This window comes from Rhynchophorus ferrugineus, unplaced genomic scaffold, assembly GCF_030347505.1.
Source record: "Rhynchophorus ferrugineus isolate W39M unplaced genomic scaffold, kcgeb_rfMv2 rfM7, whole genome shotgun sequence".
NCBI lineage: Eukaryota > Metazoa > Arthropoda > Insecta > Coleoptera > Curculionidae > Rhynchophorus > Rhynchophorus ferrugineus.
Genome location: NW_027472586.1, coordinates 13,622,190 through 13,646,131, shown reverse-complemented (window position 1 = coordinate 13,646,131; position 23,942 = coordinate 13,622,190). Strand labels below are relative to the sequence as shown.

General features: G+C 32.9%; 1 protein-coding gene across 1 annotated transcript; it reads right to left on the bottom strand.

Annotated features, from left to right (window-relative positions):
• Positions 1-1,603: 1,603 nt before the first annotated feature.
• On the bottom strand, positions 1,604-21,302 carry LOC143199940 (troponin C). The gene is made up of 6 exons (XM_076410106.1): positions 21,171-21,302; positions 12,915-12,942; positions 11,986-12,129; positions 3,561-3,680; positions 1,843-1,974; positions 1,604-1,683 (listed from the first exon to the last, which is right to left on the bottom strand). Exons 1-6 carry the CDS (start codon positions 21,174-21,176, stop codon positions 1,649-1,651), a joined length of 465 nt encoding a protein of 154 aa, XP_076266221.1. The 5' UTR covers positions 21,177-21,302; the 3' UTR covers positions 1,604-1,648.
• Positions 21,303-23,942: the final 2,640 nt, after the last annotated feature.

The window sequence follows — 23,942 nt, the reverse complement described above, 5'->3', positions numbered from 1 at the left end:
CATATTATCTGGATCTGGCCACCAGCGACTATTTCCTGTTCTCTGATCTCAAAAGAATGCTCGCCGGGAAGAAATTTTTGTCGAATGAAGATGCGATCGCCGAAACTGAGGCCTATTTTGAAGCAAATGACAAATCGTACTACAAAAATGGCATCGAAAAGTTGGAGGGTCGCTATAATCAGTGTATCACCCTTGAAAAAAATTATATTAAATAAAAAACTAATTTTGCGGAAGAAATATGATTTACTATGGTAGACCGGAGACATTTCAATGGACCTGTTATGCGATATGTTATGAGTCAAATATTAATATCAAAATAGTTGTATTCATATATTCTCTGTTTTCATATCCAAACATATATTACTTCATTTATTATACCATATGAATGTTTATAACATAAAAGTAAATAAAGACCATGTATTATGTTTAATCTGATCCTTGTATTTGATGCTCTGAAATTGTTACAGCTATGAAAATAATCTTCCTTATGATACAAATATATTTCTTAATTTATAGTAAAATAACTGAAAAAATGTCACCTTAGTCTGTTGTTAGAGAAACATGAAATAAATTGTGGTCGAATTTCCACCACAGGGCTGTCATTAGTATGAATAATTTTGCTTGGAAAAGCGTGAAAGAAGTCGAATTATATTAAATAATAATGATAAATTGGTGAACTCGTTTCATGTTATATAATGCGTTGAATCAAGATACACGGTTGAAGTAAAAGTTAAACGAGACCAATATCGATAAACTGTACTATTTACAATAAAGTATGTAATACTACCAGAAAAAAACAATTATCCCTTAAATGCATTTAAAAAAAAAACATGCACTGGCCATTTACTTTAAATCGCCTACTTTTTTTCCTTTTAATTATTTACATCGGTGGTCCTGGCGTAATAATATCAACAATTGGGGCTTACGCAGGGCCGCGCCCAGCATTTTACAATGATACATACGTATTCGTGAGTACTTTTATCCGTATTTCACCAAGCAGGAGATATTTGTTTAAATGATTATTGCGAAATCGGCATTGTTCCGTTTATTGGCGATGTTGATTGTTAAAATATAGGAAACTATGCGGGCAACAAGCTAATGTAACGAAATTGTCTTGTCATGGTATCAGAAAAAGAGAAATCTTACACTGTATTTTGGTACGAATTTGTAGAAATATCCTCAATTTTTTTAACCGTAACTTTTCGCATACTTTTGACACAGATATTTATCTAACCAAATTTCGTTATAGATTTTTAAAAAATGACTAATAAAATAGATTAGATATAACTAACATGATTTAGTACGGGAGAATACAATTCCATTCACCATTTTATCAATTAAAATTTGTAAAATTACTTAAGGTAAAAAACACATTTTGGAATAAATGTGTATATCATCTATTTAGTATTATTTCTCCGAAATAATTATTTGATGTCATTATGGTTAATAGAATATTTAATTTTAGCAAAAATGACTTTTCAGTTGACTTCGCCATTTTATCATCAAAATATTTTTAAATATATTATTAGCCGAGTCTTTTCTCCGCAAATTTTATCATTATTAAATGTTTAAAGAAACAGTGAAAGTAATGAAGAGTCAAACAATTTTTTAAGTAATTTATTATTTTATTGCACAAGTAGTTTAAATCTTAATCGTCACCTCCTGTCATCACCTCCATGAATTCTGAAATAAAATAAGCAATAATTAATTAAGATATACTATCGACTAATTGACACTAATTAATTCAATATGTTATTAAATTAATTTTTTGATTTGAAATATTTGCATTGTAATAAATCTTTTCTTAATGTGATAAATTAAGAAATGTCTTGAATAACCTACCGTCATAGTCCACTGTTCCGGAACCATCGCTATCTATTTCAGCAATCATCATATCCAACTCCTCTGATGTTAACTTGTCATCTAATTCTTTCAAGATTTCTTTCAGAGTACTGGTTGTAATATACCCATTTCCTAGAAGTCAATATTTATGTATAAATCGTATTCTCTCTCTAATAATGGATACGTTTGCTGCCTATGATATTTATTAGTTATATGGCTATATACTTTTGTTATTGATATAGTTCAAATAATGTGTAATGTATTAGGAGCTGCTAAATCTGACTGAAACTATTATTGGAAATATCTACCAACTACCAATAACTACCAATTGAATAGCTTGAATGTTGTTGTTGTAAAAAACATCAGAAAACCAGTGATACACGCAAAATCGTCCACTTGCATGTGCAGGATACACTGTTGCAGCTCAAATTGAAGCAGTTGTGAAATATAATGGCAAGTTTTGATTAGTATATATTCTACCGATTTCTTTCAACAAATACCTTTTGGAAATTGAAAAAAAAACGTTTCTGCAAGTCCATGTAAAATATTATCAAATAGTCAGGCTAATCAAAAATTAGCAAAATTGATTTAACCAATTTGTAATTTAAACAATATTTTTAAAATTGTGAAGGATTTAACGTCTTATGGGGATTTATGAAGTCAAGTCTCAGGTCTAAGCCAAGAAAGCCTTAATCACAAATATCTGTTCAAAAATAATTCATTACATAAAAAAAATCGATAATGTGTTATGTATATGCCTGTAAAGCTGTGGAGGGCCATTGATCTGGAAGTTTGAAAACCAAAAAGTCACAAGTAAATTCGCTTTGAGCTACGAATAATATATTCCTCTAATAAAACATCCAATGTACGTCATCAAGATGTATGACGTCTACATATTGCAATATACAAATATAGGAAATGTATGAAAACAGTGAGTAGTGTTTATAATATAAACATAACTTTTTTAGCTACTATAAGATTTAAATGGTGTATACATAACCTACTAAGAGATCGAATGGAAATTCTAGACATTGCTTTTAAAAAAAATACAATTTCTAAAAGCATATAATAAAATCAAGAAAGACTTATTACTTCAATATGTGTATTTAGATGAGATATGAATATTTCAGATGAGGTCCAATACACCTAATGGTCACTTATATCAAGATGATATTAAAAATTGTGTTAAGACACGAAAAGTTGATTGAAAAAGGTAAACTTGGAAAAAAGGCTGGAAGAAAAATTGATTAGATTTTATTAGTCATAATATTTTTTAGAAGACCATTGTAGATATATTGTTCTTTATGCTGAAAACAGAAATGATTAACGATTAACCATTCCTTCGATATGGATAAACTCGATTAGAATGCAGTGATTTAATATGGTTTTATCAAGAATGATGTATACAGGTAGTAATATCACAAACTAAGAAGAAATACAGTGATATCAAAATGACTTTAAAAGGAAACACTGTAGCGACGGAAATAAGAACTAAGAGTAAAAGGTAAATATGCTCTTTAATGAAAGTAAAACATATTACTATGTTACGGATATATAATTGTATTTATTTTAATTAGGCGCCATGTTTAGACGTCATCAATTCAGATGATGTGAGTTCATTTCTGTTTATAATAAGAGTATATGTAAGTACGAGTACTCAAAAACAGAAAGCCTTAAGTCATTCGAAGTAAAAATGTTAGATATATATTGATATTTACCTTCCTTGTCGTATAGACGAAAAGCTTCCTTCAACTCTTGTTGCATAGCTTCCGCGTCTTCTTCAACCATGAATCTAGAGGCCAGTGTGATGAATTCTTCAAACTCTAACTCACCCGAGCCTATAAATACACTATAATGTAGCTATTCATAAATATATTATAAAGATACAGAAATAAAGATAGAAAATAAATAATAAGGATAAAAAATAAAAATAAGAAATTGAAGTTTCTCCTAGTGAATGCTTTTAAAGTCTTTTTTTAATATCTAATAATACTTTCGTTATCATTCAAGTGGGTCATATTTTCCCCAACTTATTATTTATAATGTTGCTATTCATAAATGTAATATAAAGATACAGAAATAAAGATAGAAAATAAATAAGGATAAAAAATAAAGATAAGAAATTGAAGTTTCTCCTAGTGAATGCTTTTAAAGTCTTTTTTTAATATCTAATAATACTTTCGTTATCATTCAAGGGGGTCATATTATTGCGCGAGTGAATGGTTATAATTCAATTCATTGAGTAATGGTAATATTTGAAAAATATTTTAAAAATTCATTTTCCCCAACCTATTATTTTTTCTTTATATTTTAATATATACTTATAAAATATATACTACATTTAATAAATAATGTTATGTAGTAACATTGAGAAATTATTTTAGGGGATTAACAATATATGGCATAAATTATGTATGCATGTCAAAACTTTGTTAACATTTTTTTCTTAACACCAAAACTATCGAATTACAAGAAAAAATGAGTTATTTGGAACACAACGGTACCATCGACGTCGATTGTAATTAAAGTGTTTGGGTTGTTAACTGATAAAAGTTATAGGAAGAAAGTTGATTTTGTAACAAAAGGTTAGTTTAGTTGAGACCTAAATATTTGTTAAATTTGGTTCTCGAGTAATATATTAAAATCTAAAGGGTTGGCCAGGCACCATGAGTTCGAGCATTTTTACGATGGAAACTTAACGCCTTAATATCTGATTAGCCGGTTCTTTCAATTTTTTATCGATTCTTATTTTAATTCAATAGATTCAGGATACGAATTGCAAAGGAAGGTGATGCTATATGTTTGTGCTGCTATATATTGTGATATATAGCAGGCCAATTGAAAAGTTCACGGCCTGACACATAGATGACGCCACTGGAATTAAATCCATATGTTTTTTAGTGGGCCTTAACACTTGAAAGATGCGTGTATAAATTTGACAGCCGTCGAATCATTAGTTTGTGAATTATAGCAATTGGAGTGAAGCAACTTTTGTTATTGCGAAAGAAATGGATAAAAAAGAAATTTCACGTGTTGATAAAATATTGCTTTTTGAAGGGAAAAAATACAGTTGAAACAAAAACTAGGCGTGATGCCGAGTTTTCGGATTCTGCCCCAGGAAAATACACCATCAAGGATTGGTATACTAAGTTTAGACAGCGGACGCCCTAAAGAGGTTGTTACCGATGAAAACATTTAAAAAATCCACAAAATGATTTTGAACGACCGTAAATTGAATGAAGTAGTAGGCACTCTAAAGATATCAACTGAACGTGTACCTCATATCATTCACGAATATTTGCATATGAGAAAGTTCTGTGCAAAGTGGGCGCCGCGCGAGCCAACCTTTGACCAAAAACAACGACGAGTTGATGATTCGGAGCAGTGTTTGAAGATGATCAAGCTTAATAAGCCGAGTTTTTCCATCGATATGTGACAATGGATGAAACATGGCTCTATCATGTCAATCCGAACTCCAATGGACAGTCATCCTAGTGGACTGCACATGATGAACCCGCCCCAAAGCGTGTGAAAACGCAACAGTCGACTGGAATGTTTATGGCATTTGTATTTTGGGATGCGCATGGAATAATTTTCATTGACTACCTTGGAAAAAGAAGGACCATTAAAAGCGACTATTACATAGCATTATTGGACCGTTTGAAGGACGAAATCGCCGAAGAAAGGTCGCATTTGAAGGAAAAGGAAGTGCTGCATCACCAAGACAATGCACCGTGTCACAAGTCTGTGAAAAGATGGCAAAAATCCATGAATTGGGCTTCGAATTGCTTCCTCATCCACCGTATTCTCCAGATCTGGCCTCCAGCGACTATTTCCTGTTCGCAGATCTCAAAAGAATGCCCGCTGGTAAGAAATTTTCGTCGAATGAAGAGATGATCGCCGAAACTGAGGCCTATTTTGAAGCAAAGGATAAATCGTACCACAAATATGGTATCGAAAATTTGTATGGTCGCTATAATCAGTATGTGACCCTTGAAGGGAATTATGTTGAACAAATAAACTAATTTTGCCAAAAAATGTATTTTAAAGTGTCAATATATATATATATATATATATATATATATATATATATATATATATATATATATATATATATATATATATATCAATCGAAAAGTCCCCGGCCTACCATAGGGGACTTTTAGGGGAAAAGTTATTCCTGGCTTTATTAATAATTCACCCAAAACGAGTACAAATGTTAAACAAAATTGGGAACCCAAGGACGGTGATCTAATCCGTTGGAACTTTAATATGCGAACTGTTAATGTTGTGTACGTAAATAGAAACCACCTCACTGAGTGTATGGATGAAATATATGATCAATTATTCAACACAGCCTGTAGTGCAGCAGCCTCTATTCGACGTGTACTTACTGCTCAATCTAGATATCATAAAAAATGATATCAACATAGATATCATTTTTTATCAACTGCAGGAAAAAAAATCGGACTTACTGGAATAAGAGATGCTATCAATAATTTTGAACGCAGTGTTATTCAAGTTATTCGAAATAATATTGTTTTTCATTAATAATAAGTCATTAGCCACCAGAAAATAAACGCAACCGTCCAAGCAACAATAAATATGACGATCGAATTTCTGCGTTAAAGCTGCGTGATGTTATAATAAATTGTGCAAAAGATCTATTTCCTTTTAAAGAGCATCAAGTAGTTACATCACTTTCCTCTTCGGAAGTCTTTGAAGAGTATTGCGGTAAATCTCCTGAGGATAAGCTCACTTTCGTATGTCCCTTTTATCTCACACTTGATAAATGACGATTACAAACTGATCCATCAGTTTTTTATTCAAGAAATGATTGCAGAACATTAAATTGCACACTACCTCTTCTAAAGTTTTTAATAGCAAACAATCTAGGAGATACGTTGAAGGAGACTAGACAATTATCAGAAATCGTGGTAACAACTCCCATCACAGGCAAAAAGGTTGTTTTTCAACACCAAAGCGCATCAAAACATTTCTTAGAAATTCAATGGCCGGAGATCGTTTAACAACTCGTTCCATACTATCTATTGAGAAACAGTTTATCTCCGATATAGAAAATTTTAAGGACAAGGTGATTACCAAAATACGTGAATAAACAGGAAAGAAGGTAAAAAGAAATTTTTATCAGGAATCGCCACTGCAAAGTTTGCAAAATTTGCAAAATCAGAACATAATGGAAAATGAAATGTATATCATTATTTTATATTTTTTATTATATTATATAATCCCATTTTTAGGTGAGTAACTTTATCAATGAATTTTATTAATACTGATAATGATTAATAAAATATTCAACCGGCAAAATACGTATGCCGTATGGCTGTTTACTATTACATTTTTATATTAAGTTTTTTTGCGTTTTGCAACTTTTGATATTTATTCATAAATCAGCATGTGTATGTGTCGGTGTGGCAAGACATTACATGGAATTTTACACAAATGATTGTGTTAAGTAATCTGATATGGTCGTTAATTATATCTCCATAAGCATTTTGTCACTCAGGAATTTTAATTGATATCATTACTGGGTGACATAATTAATTATTTTTGTTATTTATGCACTGTTTGATTATATTTACTTGTTTACGTTGTTGTTTTATATCCAACAAATTATTTAATATGACCTTATTTTAAAATTGTCAAATTGTGTTATCTCACATTTTTGGTTTACCATAGATTCTCTTTTTTTCCAAGGAGAATTTAACTTATAGCGACCTTGAGGAATGTTGCATTTACATCTTAGAAAAGCAACCTACAAAATACCCAGAAACTATTATCCCAGATGATGAGCACATCGGGGTCCAGCAGCGCGCCAACTGGTAAACGATTACAGATCTGGCAACCCCTAGGCGTTGATTTCGGATATTTTGAGAGAATACGTTAAACTAGTGTAGCGACCTTGAGGCATGTCGAATTTTACATCGTGGAATAACGGTCTACAAAATACCCAGAAATATAATCCCAGATGTTGAACACGAGCGGGGTGCCAGCAGCAAACCGATAACGAATAGATAGCTGGTAACCCCGAGACGTTTATCTGGGATGTTATTGAAGGGTATTTCCATTCATTCAGTACTCGACCATTTGGTTTAGACGTGCCAACATCGACTACCCAAGCCTCGTCACCAGGTAACACCGCCGCCATCCGTTTTATCATTCGCATTTTTCACATTTTTTATATACCCAATAAATAACAGTCACATAATGTAAACACCACTGTTTCATTTCGTTTTACCTCCATTCACCGAGCCATATCATTTCACCCTAAAGTGGTGACCCCGACGTGATCTTTCGCAAAATTGGCTTTGGACTCGTGAATGGAGGGTACGTGCATCATGGTGTATTTTACGAGGCCGTTATAGTTTTTGTTTCAACATTTTCAATATTTTTAATTCGATTCGTTTTCGATTTTACCGTTATTCCAACCTTACATTCATTCAAACATTTGTTCCTCATTAAGTTTTATTTTAGTGCTGGAACAATGTACTTTAAATTTAATTTCATCATTTCCAATTCATTTTTTTTTAAATTTTTTATCCAAATTTTATTTCATTCACATTCTTTAGAACTCTTAGAGATTTTTTACATCACTGCTTAATCGTCAGCGTCTCGGCTAAACATCTCTTTCGGCGCTATGTTTAAATCATAATATCTTCCTTCACTCGCCGTATCCGTCATAATGGCAGACATATTGACTTGAAAGGCTTTGGGCAGCCTCGGTCAGATACCGTCGTTATATATTTTTTCTTAATTACCGTAACATATGTGACAAAGGATTAGTCACAAAGCAGCTCCAGAAGCTAGGTACCGATTGCAGTCAGCGTAGACTCGTCATGTCTTCGCCGAGGTACCAGAATTACCAACGTCTCGTCATCGAAGAAAATAAGCTACCACGTCGTCGAACAATCGATCCTCCCACAGCGTCGATTGCGGGAGCCCTGTCTCGAAAATAGCTTATTTTCAACGTCGTCGATGGACCACATTTAAGTGCCAAAGCGACGATGAAGCAACGATATCTGTAGGACCGGAAGATATCAACAACCGTACCAGATCGCAAACGTACCAAGTCCTTTTCATGCAGCACATTTTGTTTGGTATATCAGTGTTTTGTATTTTTTTTCATACATTTTTGTATTTTTATTTGCTTAAAATAATTGTATGTAAAATTCTGTCTACAAAATAACGGTCTATAAAATACCCAGAAATATAATCCCAGATGCTGAACACGGGCGGGGTGCCAGCAGCGCCAACTAGAACCCGATAACGAATAGCTGGCAACCCCGAGACGTTTATCTGAGATGTTATTGAAGGGTGTTTCCATTAATTCAGTGCTCGACCATCTTTTTTTTAGACGTGCCACCACCGTCTGCCCAAGCCTCGTCTCCAGGTAACACCGCCGCCATCCGTTTTATCATTCGCATTTTTCACATTTTTTATATACCCAATAAATAACAGTCACATAATGTAAACACCACTGTTTCATTTCGTTTTACCTCCATTCACCGAGCCACATCTAACTTACCCTAAACTGGAATACGCTAAACTGCAAGGAATGATGGAATTTGGCGCATGCGCACAATATTTAAGCTGTATCTTTCCCCACCTTCATCGGCCATTTTAAAATTAACCGTTGGTGGAATGAAAACAAATAACCTAGAGTATTTAGACATTTAAAAAAATTAAGAAGAGTTTGTAACAATAATAATTAAATTGTTGTGTTATTCTTAGTATTGTAATATACATTGGTTTTAAAATATTGAAAGACAAGTACAGAATGTAAAATTAAGTTTTATAATCTTAAAATATCCAAACAGCATCAATTTTGTTTAAAGTGAGAATATTAAGCGCCAAACTTGCAATAAAATATTTGCCAACATTTTACCCCAATATAGCTACATATTTCAATACGATAAAACGAAGCAAAGAAGATGATTAGTTTTTGTTGAAATAAAATCGTTGCAAAGGACATGAGAGAATACACATTGTGTTGTAATTAACCATCCATTCGTTTTAGTTTAGTAAATGTACAATACGTCAATTAAAAGATAATCAGTTCAGTAGTTGATGCACTACTGGGGTTTGTCCATAAAAAGTAGTAGCAAAAATTAAGATAACTTATAAAAATGTCTATACTTCAGTCATAATATATTTTAGTAACAACTTAATTTTTCTCTCATAGATGCTAGTAATTGTCGAGGCAAAGTGATGAAAGTTAAATTAGAAAAATACAAAAAAATAGATTAGACTTTGCAGGATGCAAGAATAATGGAGATAACGATACTATGAAAAGACCAAATTTACTAGTAGGAGTTAATCTGAATCCAATAAACAAAACATATAATATTAATCATCAATGATACCCTAACTATCTAATAACTACTACTCTGGAGGTGGAGGAGTGAAACATATAAGGAAAAAAGAATGTATTTTTTATAAAGGTAAATAAATTAATGTCTTTAAAAATAATGATGTATGTAACTTCGTTCAGGTGAATAGTACGATGATGTATAAGATGAAAATTTTGCTTTGAGATAGATGAATTACATATACAAATATGTTTTCTGGACTTGTTTTAAAAATATTAGTTTATTAATATTAAATAATATTAGATAATATCAAGTCTTTATGTTAATATGGCTCATGGACTTTGTCTAAAAATGTTTCAATATGATGTCTTTATGTTAGGTAAATATGGTGAATGTAAATATATTAACCATATATAATATCATATGAATATAATATATATCTAAATATAGTCTTTATCCCTGCGCTTTAAAGATTTGTAATAAAATTTTTTAATAGAACATGAGTTTTTATTTTCAAATGGTTACCAGTTTTTATTTACTTTGTAAACAAAATTACAACACTCAATGATCAAATTATTCATTTTGTTTAGCATTTGAATTAAAATGTTTGATATAACATGTTTGATTTTGAATTTTGAATTTCATAGGGGTAAATTTCTCCGTCACGGTACGATATACAATGAAAAATATATTAGAGTAAAATTTTAAACACCAGTTACAAAACAAGATATATGCGCTTGCTTGTTTTTTTTGCCATGGGAGCACTTGTTCACTCAGACTACTAATTAAAATAAATAAAAATGCGCATGTGCTAAACCAAAATTACTTTCAGTTTACAGTATCCTATTATTGAGGGGTCCTTTTAATCCTTCAGTGGCTGACCTTCGTTCAGTTCAGACGTGCCACCATCGACTGCTCAAGCCTCGTCTTTAGGTAAAACCAGTGCCGTTCCCTTTTATCAATCCTTTCAATTTGTATGTCATAATATTTTATGATATCAAAATATAACGATCACATAATGTAACCAATAGTTTTATCTTCCCTATCTTTATTTTTAATTTTCACCGAGCCATATAACATCCTAAAATTTGGATTGTTCCTACTACTTAACGTGGGCTCCGAAACACCGGGCATCCTTGGCATTAAGCCTGTCGATTAGTGAGTGACCAACTTATAGATCATCCCAAACTGGGACTGACTCGGATCATTGTTCTTGTTTATATTTTGCACTTTTGCCTTAAGAACAATCAAAAAACAAATTTACGACCATACCATATCACGATTCGAACCCACGACTATCGACACTGTAGGAGAACTGTCCTGTAGCGTTAACCAATATACCAACTTATTTCATTTTTATTTTATGACCAACTTCCACAGAAAATGAAAGAAGTTTTGCAATAGTGTTAAGGCAAGTGCCTCAGTCGAAGACTTAACCTTTTCAACGTAGTGATATTTATATATATATATATATATATATATATATATATATATATATATATATATATCTTGTTGGATCAGAAGGATGTGTTATGTTATAATTTTATAAAAACAGAAAGAATAACTAAAGAGAATCTCTATATTACCACTCTATGTGACTAATTAAAATTTACTTGAAATATAGAGGTTGGGAATATCTACTTTTTCCATTGCATAAACCATATCTGGCCTCTATTGGCTACCAGTTGTTTCAATGGATGGATGAATAAAACCATATTTTTAATTTAAAAAATATGAACTATTGTATATATATGAGTCAGATTGGAGATAATGAACTTTATTTAGTAAATAAATTATATATCGCGATACTTACCATCCTCATCCACTTCAGCAATGATTTCAGCCAGCATAGTTTCAGTAGTCTGAATACCTAACATGCTTAAGATTGTTCCAATCATAACTACCCCTATGCTCCCCTTTTTCTCAACATCGAAAGTGTCGAAAGCATTCTTCAGCACTGTAAGAATCGTAAAGCTAGATTTAAATGAAATATATTATATGTTCGTTAAGTTAAATGAGCCAAAATTGATTTATTTCACCTTTCGAAATTATCATGTTATCATATGACTTGATGGATATAAGTGCAGTCTGTCAGTCAGTGCAAACGTGGCCATTTGATTAGAAAGTTTGAGGAGAAGATGAATATTAACAGTTTTGTAGATATGGAAAACATTAGGTTGAATTCAGTGATTAATTTTATCAAGAATAGTGTACATAGGTAGTAGCAGAAAAAATAAAAATATAGTGATATCAAAATGACTATTAGGCATCGATGGAAATAAGAACTAAGCGTAAAAAGTAAATATGGTCTCTAATGACAGTAAAATACATTATTTGGATATACAATTGTTGATTGGGCGGATGAGTCTCTAGGGTCATAACACTACATAAAATAACACGACTAGACTTCTACCTCAGGGGTGGTGTGGAAAAGAGTTCAATGTAAATATAACAAAACAAATCTAGCTTATAAATTATCCCAGCTGTATAATTAACTGTAGATTAAATTATTTTTGAAATATATGCATTAGATGAACTATAATGTTAAAATAAATTATATTCATTATTTTATTTAAAGTGGAATTTTGTTATATGTCAAAGCCAAACTGAAGTAAAACTTTGATATGATACGGCAACATTGCGATGACGTATGTACATATCTACTTTCGATAGATATATTATTATTAGACTATATTATTATATGTCTCCTTAATCAATATTACGTGATCACTACATACTTACAAGCAATTTGTTCTTTGGACAGTTCTTCCTAAAACAAAAAAAAATAACACATAATGAGTATTAATGCATAAAATATATTATATATTAATACATCAGCTGGGGAAAAAGTTATTTCGGTCTTTTCTTATAAATAACCTTTCCTAAAAAAATCTTATATATCTAGAACTGCTTTTTCAATGAAGTCATACTGTATAGTAAGGCTTCATTGTTTGAAATGTCATCCTTTACTCAGTCAAACATTATTGCACTTTACAAATTAAGAACTAAAAGTTCATTTTGTTCTATTTTGTAGCACCCATTTATCAAGAACTCTATGATATCTATGATGATGAAGTGCTTAAATGAACGCGCGTTAGGATTGGTTTGTTAATTTTCGTTATCAAAAATGCATTTGATTGACATCTCAAGATGGAACATGAAATCCTTCATAAAAGAAGCTCCATACTCGTGGGTGATTTAACAGTGAAAAGTATAATGATCGAATCTCCACTCCACGGGCAATGATAGGTAAACGATATGTGAATATGATCATAGTTAAAGCCCGCAGAATATTCATAAAGGACTTCAGACCTTGCACTGCCGCCAAATAAGATGTTGGCAGTGTTTAATGGGATTGTTCATTATGAGTTGTTGGACTTGGTTGTACCATCAAATTGTCTCCCTTTATACCTAGTGGTATAACGCAGGGTTCAAAAATGACCCATTGACAATATTTGGTTCAATTTCGGCTACAAATCTTTATTGTTGTAAAATGACGGAATTTTTACTTCAATAGTGACATAATACGATTGTTTAATATGATATACACATAATTGATTAGGTTTTAAATTGTATATGACTAAATTTGTTTTTAAAAAAGTTGATGAATTTAATAAATATAAGCGGCTATTACAGTTTTAAACAATAAACGCAAGACCAATCTGGAAGTTAATGCCTCAGATATGAGCGATTGCATAAGTCTCAAATCTAGAATATACAGTAAATGCTTGAGTATTATTGGGATACCTATACATTAGTGTTAAAGGATTTTTTAATTTGAAGTTTTGTTGTGAAATTTCGGTACAATGTATTGTCCATCAATAGCGGCTACTTTTTCCTATCTCTCAGGTAATTTGCTCAATTACATGAGGTAACTCATCCCAAAAGGATGATGTATCTTTCAGGCTATTAACGAATCGATCTATTTTATAGTGTATGCATAAGAAGTTAAGCGCTGCTCAGACAGGTCACGACTCATTTGTCCGAACAAATAGTAATCAGAAGGAGTAAGGTCTGGAGAAAATGGCGGGTGGGATAGGAATCCCATTTTAATATATTCCAGTACTTTTTCACTAGTTTTGTAATATGTGGTCGAGCGTTGTAATGCTGAAGCATAACTTACAATTTCTATTTATGATAACTTAAATCTAGGTATATAACTAGGAGGACCCATCGGCCCTATCTCAGTCTCTGGTGAAATAATGTTTATACATGTTAGTGCTGTACCTTATATTATATGCACCTCACTACACAACATTTCACAAGATCAGTTTGTTTGATTATTCTGAGTCTGTATCCTATTCCGGTGGTATCCAAAAATTGCAATACTTCAATATTCTCATTTGAATGGAGTCTTTCCTCATTCCCCCTGAAGGTCTCGATGTAGATAGTCGGTCCTGGTGTATTATTTGGGTGCGCCCACAATAGTTCTCATGACTTTGTTCTGAAAAAGGTGTATTTTGTTTATGTTAATATTTGCAGAACGTCCCCATAACTGAACTCCGTATATCCATATAGGTTTCAGTATTTGTTTATATGATGGCAATTTATTATGTACTGATAATTGTGATATCCTTCCAATTAGTTAATACATTTTCTTATATTTCAATTCCAGTTCTTTCCTTTTCTTCTTTCTATGTTCCTTCCAGCGAAATTTTGCATCAAGATTCATTTCGAGATATTTAGCGTTGTTGCTATATGGAATGATAATCGCAGTATCATGAGCAAATGTAGCCATCGTAATATTCTACATTCGCGGAATATCACAAGTATAGAGTAGATAAAGCATTGACCCCAGGACACTTCCTTGTAGTACATCTATTTTGACTTCTTTTATTGTAGAGTAAGCTTCTTCTTGTTTAACTCTTAATATTCTGGCTGTAACGTACGATTTTATTAGTTTGGTGTGTTATTTTGGTAAAATTTTCTATAGTTTATAACCAAAACTTCATTCTAAACCTTATCGACGAGTTGTCCTACATTTAAGAATATGGCTGATCATACTTGTTTACTCTCGTAGGCTTTGTCAATAGCATCCGTTATTCTGTGGACGTTGTCAATTGTTGAATGCTTGTTAATGAACACAAACTGGTATGTTGGTATTATGTTTTTTCTCTTTATACATTTCACACATTACCAATCGCCTCTCAATTTCTCTTGGCTTCTTACGGCAAAAAATATCCAAGCTTTTGTATGATTCCCTTCAAGTAACTGGATATGATTTCTTGTGTTACTCTCGACAATTCTGCATATTCTCTTGGGTTTGGCAGAGATCACCATCGAATAATGTCTTAAAATCCCCGCTATCAAATTTTTATGGCTGTTCAGAACGCTGTTTGTCTTTTAAAATATCGAAACCAGTGTTCACATATTGAAATCGATGGAGCATGGATTCCGTAAGCTTCACACTGTATTTGATGGTCTTCGGTCCCCATTTTTCTTCAAATTAAAATAAAAAACAAAACTTCCTTGTTATGTGATTTACTAGGTACAAAATCCGATATTTTCAACGCTCTGAAATAAAATTTAAATTTGCTCATAATTGACGACATGACACACACTGAACAGTTAAGCCTGCGAGCGAGGCTACAACCTGTAGTTGGTTACAAATGTACCCGATGCGTTTAAAAACCTGATACTTAAAATAAAATTCCTATTTTTCGAAGTGTTTAGATATGTGATAAATAGCGGCTGCCAGATGAAATATGGAAAAAAATATTTCTTACCCTTAATTATAAGATGTTCTTTGATATTTCAATTTGAACTTTCTCGCAAACAATGTGGTCTCGTCCAATTACCTCGATTAATTCGAAATAATTGGTCGTATTTTGATTTTAAGCCGTGTTAATGATAAAATTAACGAGCGCACAAATACCTCTACATTAGCCGATATTAAATAAACGGGTTTAATTAGTGCCGTTACGCACTTTTCTCGAATTTATAAATTGGGTATTATGGATTTTATTACTAGCCGGTTTTTGCTAATCGCTATCCGCGGCCGTTTATCGTGCCGTAAAATGGTTAGATTACATTTATCATTGATTTATTCGCGGCCATTTCACTTTAGCACCTAATTGGTGGTCGAATTTATCACCAGCCGTTCGAGTTTTGTGCCGCTTATGGGAGGAAAAAGAAAGGTGGTCGAGTAAAATGTTGTTTTTTTTTACGGTTGTAAATGGTTATGGAGGTCGATAATTTCCTTCATAATATGCTTATGTGTCGGTGTATATCTTAAATTCAGAAAATAACTTGGTAAGGGGAGTTGGAATTAATTCACAGCGTTTTTAATAAAAATCTTTTAGTTGAATTAAATCGCAAACAACGCTTACTAAAATATTTAGTACATGCTTAGCGGTAGATAACATTATATGAGGGTGGTTCACATATGATAGAGACAAAGGCTGTAGCTGTCGCGCATGTATGTTTGAAGGTCGTGGCTTGAGTATCTAATAGCTAGGTCCCTTGCGAACAGTGTGTCATAGTTTTCGTAGAGAGAGCCTTTTTCAGACTTGTGCTACGACCATGAGTGAACGTCAAGTGCTGACCAACCTTAGCTCAATGTATTGTCATTCGTTTTTTAGTGTGGGAAGGCGTTAAGAACACGGAATTTCTATGCGTTTGCGAAATCAGTAAGTAAGGTGCGGTATTTAAATGGGCCAACGCATTCAAGGATGGCCGCGAAACCGTCGAGAATGAGCCGCATGATCGTCACCGAGAATCAGCATCACACCAGACAACAATCACCGTGTAGAACAACTCATTTTGGAAGACCGCAGGATGAACGTTCGAGACATTTCGGCATCAGTATTGGTAGTGTAGAGTCTATCATCCACGAATACCTTCCATATCGCAAAATAACGGCGCGATGGATTCCTAAACTGTTGCTAAACTAAACTTTGAGCAAAAATTTAAGCTGTTGAAATTTTGCCGCCGCCTGCTGACGCGAGACGAGGCGGAGGGGGACCGTTTTTTAAAACAAATCTTCACTAGAGACGCGACATGCGTACACTATTACACTCCCGAAAGCCAGATGTCATCTAAAAAGTGGAGGAATGGGCACCAGTCAAAGTGAAGATAATCAGGTCCGCGAGTAAGGTTCTGTATACGGTGTTCTGGAACCGGCGGGGCGTGCCCTACGTCAATTTCCTGCGCACCCAACGTATCACTAATGCTGCATACTACTCTAACTTTCTAAGAACATACGTTAAATTTGCTTATCGCTCGAAACGGAGCAGCATTTCAGCATGAATGACTATTCTTCGGCAGGATAACGCGAGCCCTCATACCACGCGTCTCATGCTCGATACAATATCGGAATTATCGTGGGGGGTACTGGAACACAACCCTAAAGTCCGGATTTATCACCGTGTGACTACCACCTGTTTGAACCATTGAAAGAAACTCTCGAAGGTAGAGGAGTTCGTGCGCACATAGTTGTCCGAGTTGTCCAAGGAATTATTAGATATTGGCATCAAAAAACTTCCGGAATGATGGAGAAAATGCATAACTAGTGAGGGCAAATACCTAGAAAAACTGTAAATTTTTGTAAATTTTTTCAATAGTAAATAAACGTGTCAGAGTATTTACCTCGATCATTTTGAACCACCTTCGTAGTTGATGGTTTCAACTTTATTTTGAAAAAATAATTTGTTGGCAACACTGTTTCAATGTAAATAATGCAAAGCGTCTGTATTACTTAATTTACATGCCAAGTGTATTGTGCATTTTGTTCTGCCCCGGTTAAAATAAGCTTGGTGAAATGTGTGATTTCTTGATGGTCTAACGTTCCATAAGCAGTAACGAGAACATAAACAAAACATGATAAAACATTATGATCGAAGAGAAATAGGTGGCAAAACCCAAAAAAGTTATGGTCAGACAACAGAAGACTATACCGACAACAGTGACATTCATGGAAGGGCGAAACCCTTTGTAATGTAAGTCAATGAATATCTGCGAAAGAAGCGTTATAGCAGCTATAAAACTCAGAAACTAGATCTTGTATTATCCGGTGAATCATTGTTTATATTTTGTTCTACAAACCGTTGGGTTTATGTATGGAGAACCCCAAGAGAAATCTACGATATTTACTAGTTGTACAGTCAAGCATAGAGGAGATTCCGTTATGATTTAGTTCATGAATAGGTACAATCCTGGTTTTAGGAACATTAGAATATCAATAACAATATATTTAACATTAATTTAAAAATTAATCCGCAAAAACGAACATAAACAAACACATGCGGTTCGAGGAAATTTGGAGCCCCCAAGTTCGACAGTAAGAATGTTTACGTTAGTTGTAAAATATCGAAAATATTTTAAAGATAATTTGATTTAATATGATTTATTTAACTCTTGATTTGTCTATATATGTTCCTATTTATTTATCCCTTAATTTAACTATTTATTTAACTATTTTATTATCTAATTATTTCCATCATTCCATTCTCCTCTATATTTATTTATATATTCGTATCACTTATGATCCTCCAAACACTGTAAACTAAAGATATTAGTTTTATGGTTGCAACTATAAATATAAGTTATAACTATTTTATAAACCAGAAACTAATGTCAAAGTGGCTAAAGTTTCTGGTCTTTTATTGCTGCTGTACCGCTTATTTAGGAATATTTGTCGGATCTGATATTAGATAAAGATAGTGGATGTCACACAGTATTCAAAATGTTTAACGCTTGAAAAGGAAATGGCGATAAATCGTATTTAATGTTGTCAATTCAATTTGTTTAATTATTTAAGCATTTGATACGACTTTTTATAAAGCTATTTTTTGACGTTCCTTTTTACTTAAAAGAACGCGATTTAATTAGTCAAAGATAAGTTTAGTTTCAGTTATTAGAAATAGGATAAATTATTCAAATGACTTAAATTTTGCAGTGAAAATAAATTAATATGTCAAGTCTGTAATAACACATACTTAGTAGCAAAACAAAGAAACCAATATATGCAAAAATATCACCCTGAGCTTGCTGAACAACTAAACCCGATGACGAAAAGGATCATCTGCCCTTTCTGTGTCATCAACTAAATGATTTTAGTATCCATACATACATCCATAGATGTTAAACAATCTAGTGTATATTTTGAGAATTTCGAAGACTTTGAATACTGGAAGTCACAGGACGATAAAGAAAAAAAGATATTTTTGCTTCAAGAAGTTTTCAAAAACAATGTTAGAAGTTTAGTATACAGCTGTTTAAGAAGTAATCGTCAAGGTAGTAATTTCCATATTACTATCTTAGGAATGAACTTTAGCTAATGTAAATAAGGGTACGATAAAGCAAGAAAAGTTATGGTAAAAAATTAATTTGGGTCGGTCTATATATAATGTCATATAAGTACATATAAGTTGCATATAAATTATATTATGTACATATATATATATATATATATATATATATATATATATATATATATATTTGTTAAGAATGGTACAGGACTCAATAATGAAGCAAGTACAAGTACCATGGATACGGAAATTGTTTCGTAACGCGTGCAGAACAAATCTGTTAGTGGGTGGTACAGGTCACTTGGTAAAAATGTATTCCTTTCAAGGTAATATAATCATGCAGATAATTGCTACTTTTTCTCGATCAATGTTATCGGTAGAGCTATCTTGAAGTATCATCATTGTCGAAGTCAGTTCCATGTATAGACCAATTTGTCCAGGTATAAGTGCAAAAAGTGCCTTAAATACTTGGTCTTCACCACCGTCAAGCAATGAAAGCGATTACGTTATGGAAGAGAGGTATTTAATTTGTTTATATTTGTCGAACCTGATATTTTAAAAATATAGTGGATGATGTATAGTTTCCAAAATATCGAACACTTGATAAGACAGCAGCACTGGGATCGTTTCTCGGTAATTACAAGTAACTGGATTTCCAGCACGTAATAGAAAATTTGTTGCAAAGTTACTAGAAGTTGGAACTCGAACATCTCTCAAAATACATTTTCTGTATTCACACTTTCACTTTACTTTTTTCCACAAAACTTGGGCGACAAGAGCGACGAGCAAGGAGACCGACTACACTGATCGAACATCGAAATTCGAAAGGTGATACCAAGGATTTTGGGAGGAAGGCATGATGAGCTAGTAGTGTTGGACCCTAATACGTGAAACATATCCCTAGCAGAATAAAATTAAACTCAATTTAATGTCTGTTTATTTCCTATTTATAATTTTAAATTCACTAAGTCGCTGTTAATGGTCAAATATAATATAATGAATTTAATGAAAATTTATAAAACTAGAACCAATTTTAAAAACGGGCTACTGATATAGTTTCAGCCCCCTAATGTACCTGATAAAGAGATTTTGGTTGCTCAGTTCCACAACCGTGTGTTATCGGCTGTAACTTCGATTTCTTGGGACGAATAGATTGATAAGTGAATTCAAAGAAATGTGGCTACGGGTATGACGTAAAAATAAGGATGTTAGTCTACTAGCAATTCAAGCTAGCAAAGACCACTATTTCACTGCTATGTGCAACTCCAAAGGGATAATTTCAAAGAATCAATAATATTGACAAAGAACGAAAAATAAATCCGCTACAAACCAAAACGCAGAAAATGTTATTCTACTCTCAACCATGCATTAACTTCAAGAAATAAATTCTCACCAACCTAACTATGCTAAACTCACCGAGAAACATTACTAACTAAACTTGATGCAATTGAGTAAAAATAATGACGGTAATATATGAACAAAATACATTATACAAATTTACCTGAAGTAATGTTCAAAGTTACAAACTCCTAAATCTTATTTGCCCATCTTATGCTATCAAATTAATTTAAAACGTAAGTACTGTAATATTTATTATAAAAAATCGTAACAAAACAATCAAATCTACTACGATAAATACATTAGAACAAACAGGACTAACAGGACAGATTATGGATTATGGTCAGCGTATAGAAACAGTACAAGTTTCCATCACATCTACAGGGCCTACAGGGTGAATTCAGGTTCTTACCGACATCTGAAATTTCCGCTTGTTCCTCTTCGATAGATTTTTAACGACTAAATTAATGGGCTCTAAAATCGTCTCTCGATTTTATAGATTCGGAACAGTGTTCGCTCTTAATGTTTTGTCGTTGATTTTTTTAATTGTTTAGAAATAACTGCTTTTAAATATGCGCACCTGCTCGAATTTTTCAAATAGGCGCAGAGACGGATTTTAATTTGCAGGATTTCTCTATCGATTATTCATTATTTAATTACTAAATTAGTTATTTATATAATTTTTAACCAAATATTTATTATCGAACAATATGTCACTAAATTAGTATAAATATTGTTAGGAACAAATTTTTTAATATATCTTATATATTAGGTGTATGATTTAATTTTTACAGGTTTTTTTGGGATTAATTTATTTTTGGATATAGAGTAGAAATATAAGATTGAAGACAAGGTAATACGGGATTTTTATAATGGATTATTTATTGTTTGGCTGACACAATCATAGAGATTAACACCTTAAGTCCACAGAGTGGAATATCTACCCAAGAACCAGTAATTTTTTTTTGTACTTAAGCTTGAGTTCTTGATTTAGCGCCGAAGGCGGTGGACGCCCGAAAGAGGTTGTTACCGATGAAAACATTTAAAAAATCCACAAAATGATTTTGAATTACCGTAAATTAAAATTGAATGAAATAGCAGACACTGTAAAGATATTAACTGAACGTGTACGTTATATCATTTACGGATATTTGGGTCAGATCAGAAAGCTCTGTCCAAAGTGGGTGCTGCGCGAGCTCACTTTTGACCAAAAACAACGACGAGTTGATGATTTGGAGCAGTATTTCAAGATGATCAAGCGTAATAAACCCGAGTTTTTGCGTCGATATGTGACAATGGATGAAACACGGCTCCATCATTTCATTCCGAAGTCCAATCGACAGTCATCCGAGTGGACTGCACACGATGAACCCACTCCAAAGCGTGGGAAAACGCAACAGTCGGCTGGCAAGGTTATGGCGTCTGTATTTTGGGATCCGCATGGAATAATTTTCATTGACTACCTTGAAAAAGGAGGCATCATCAACAGCCACTATTACATAGCGTTATTGGACCGTTTGAAGGAAGAAATTACCGAAAAACGGCCGCATTTGAAGAAAAAGAAAGTGCTGCTTCAACAAGACAACGCACCATGTCACAAGTCAGTGAAAACGATGGCAAATATCAAGGAATTGGGTTTCGAATTGTTTTCTGATCCACCGTATTCTCCAGGTTTGGCCCCCAGCGACTATTTCCTGTTCTCAGATCTCAAAAGAATGCTCACTGGGAAGAAATGTTCGTCAAATGAAGAGCTGATCGCCGAAACTGAGGCCTATTTTGAAGCAAAGCACAAATCATACTACAAAAATGGTATCGAAAAGTTGGAGGTCACTCTTGAAGGGAATTATTTTAATTTATAAAATATAAAATTTAATTTATTTTTGTATATAAAGTGGAAATATAAGGTTGAGGAGAAGGTAATGTGGGATTTTTATAATGGATGTTTTATCGCTTGGCTGGCACAACCATAGAGTTTAACTCTTAAATACCAAGATATTTAACTGTACCCCAATACAGGGCTACTTGTTGATCTATATATACTAGCTAATGTTTTAGGCATATACTAGATTCTATATACCAGGTTCTTTCGTGATTGAAATCAATATAGGCTGATGGATTTTGATTTATTTTGATTCGCGATATTTCTGTCTAGTGATTCCGTAATAGCTACTAGTTACTTTCCCATTGATTAACTGTTGATTCATCTCCAATTGCTAGGATTGCAGTGTCAATGGGCAAATATAGCAACAATATTTTCTTTGAATGCACGCAAGTCCTGAGTATAGAGAAGATAAAGAACTTGTCCCAATACACTTCCCTGTGGCCCACCTACTTGTAACTTCCTCAGGTTAGAACAGATATCTTTTTGTGTGTCTCTTGAGTATCGGTCAATTATATATGTCTCTAAAATATTTAAATATTGTTCAAGGAGAAGGCCTTTAATCTTGTACTATAAGCCATCATGCTAAACGTTATCGAATTAATGATAACAAATATGATATGTATGATGACAAATATGATTTTACCAGAATATCAAATAGGTACATATATTACCCCTAAATTATTTTTACCCTATCCCAAGTGTTTAATTTTCTTGTTTTTTTTTGGAAATATATTCCTTGAAAATGATATTTTGTGAATTCGTAATTCGATGTTATTGAAACCAAGAAAATATATATGAGGATGTAGCAAAAGTGAGTTAACAATAGGTAAAATCTTATTTCTTTGTTTCTGATTTCAATCATCTTTATACTTCCTGAAATCTGCTGTGTTAGACAAATAGACATTGTTTAGATTGTACCTTCTTTGTTTTTCCCTTTGTCTTAATATTTTATTTATAGCCAAATATCAACTGATGAGGAAATCTGAAAGTAACTGAATCCGACTTTAATCTTTTAGTAGTTATATTTCTATTTAAGACGTAAACGTATACAATTCTAGCTCATTTTGCATACTTTCGGTTTTTTTTTCAAAAACAACTCAGTGTTTTTAATCGGTTGTTAAAAGAGTCTAATTCCAAGTCCTCCAAGGACCAAGAATATCCCTTTAGTGGGATTCTTGATTCGCTTGTGCCTGGGCTTCCTACCGCTGACGATTTCAGTTAGACTTTGTGAACCAAAGCGTGCCTTTACTTGGGTCTTTCTAGCTCCATCTCTTGAACATGAATAGTTTACCTAACCATTAC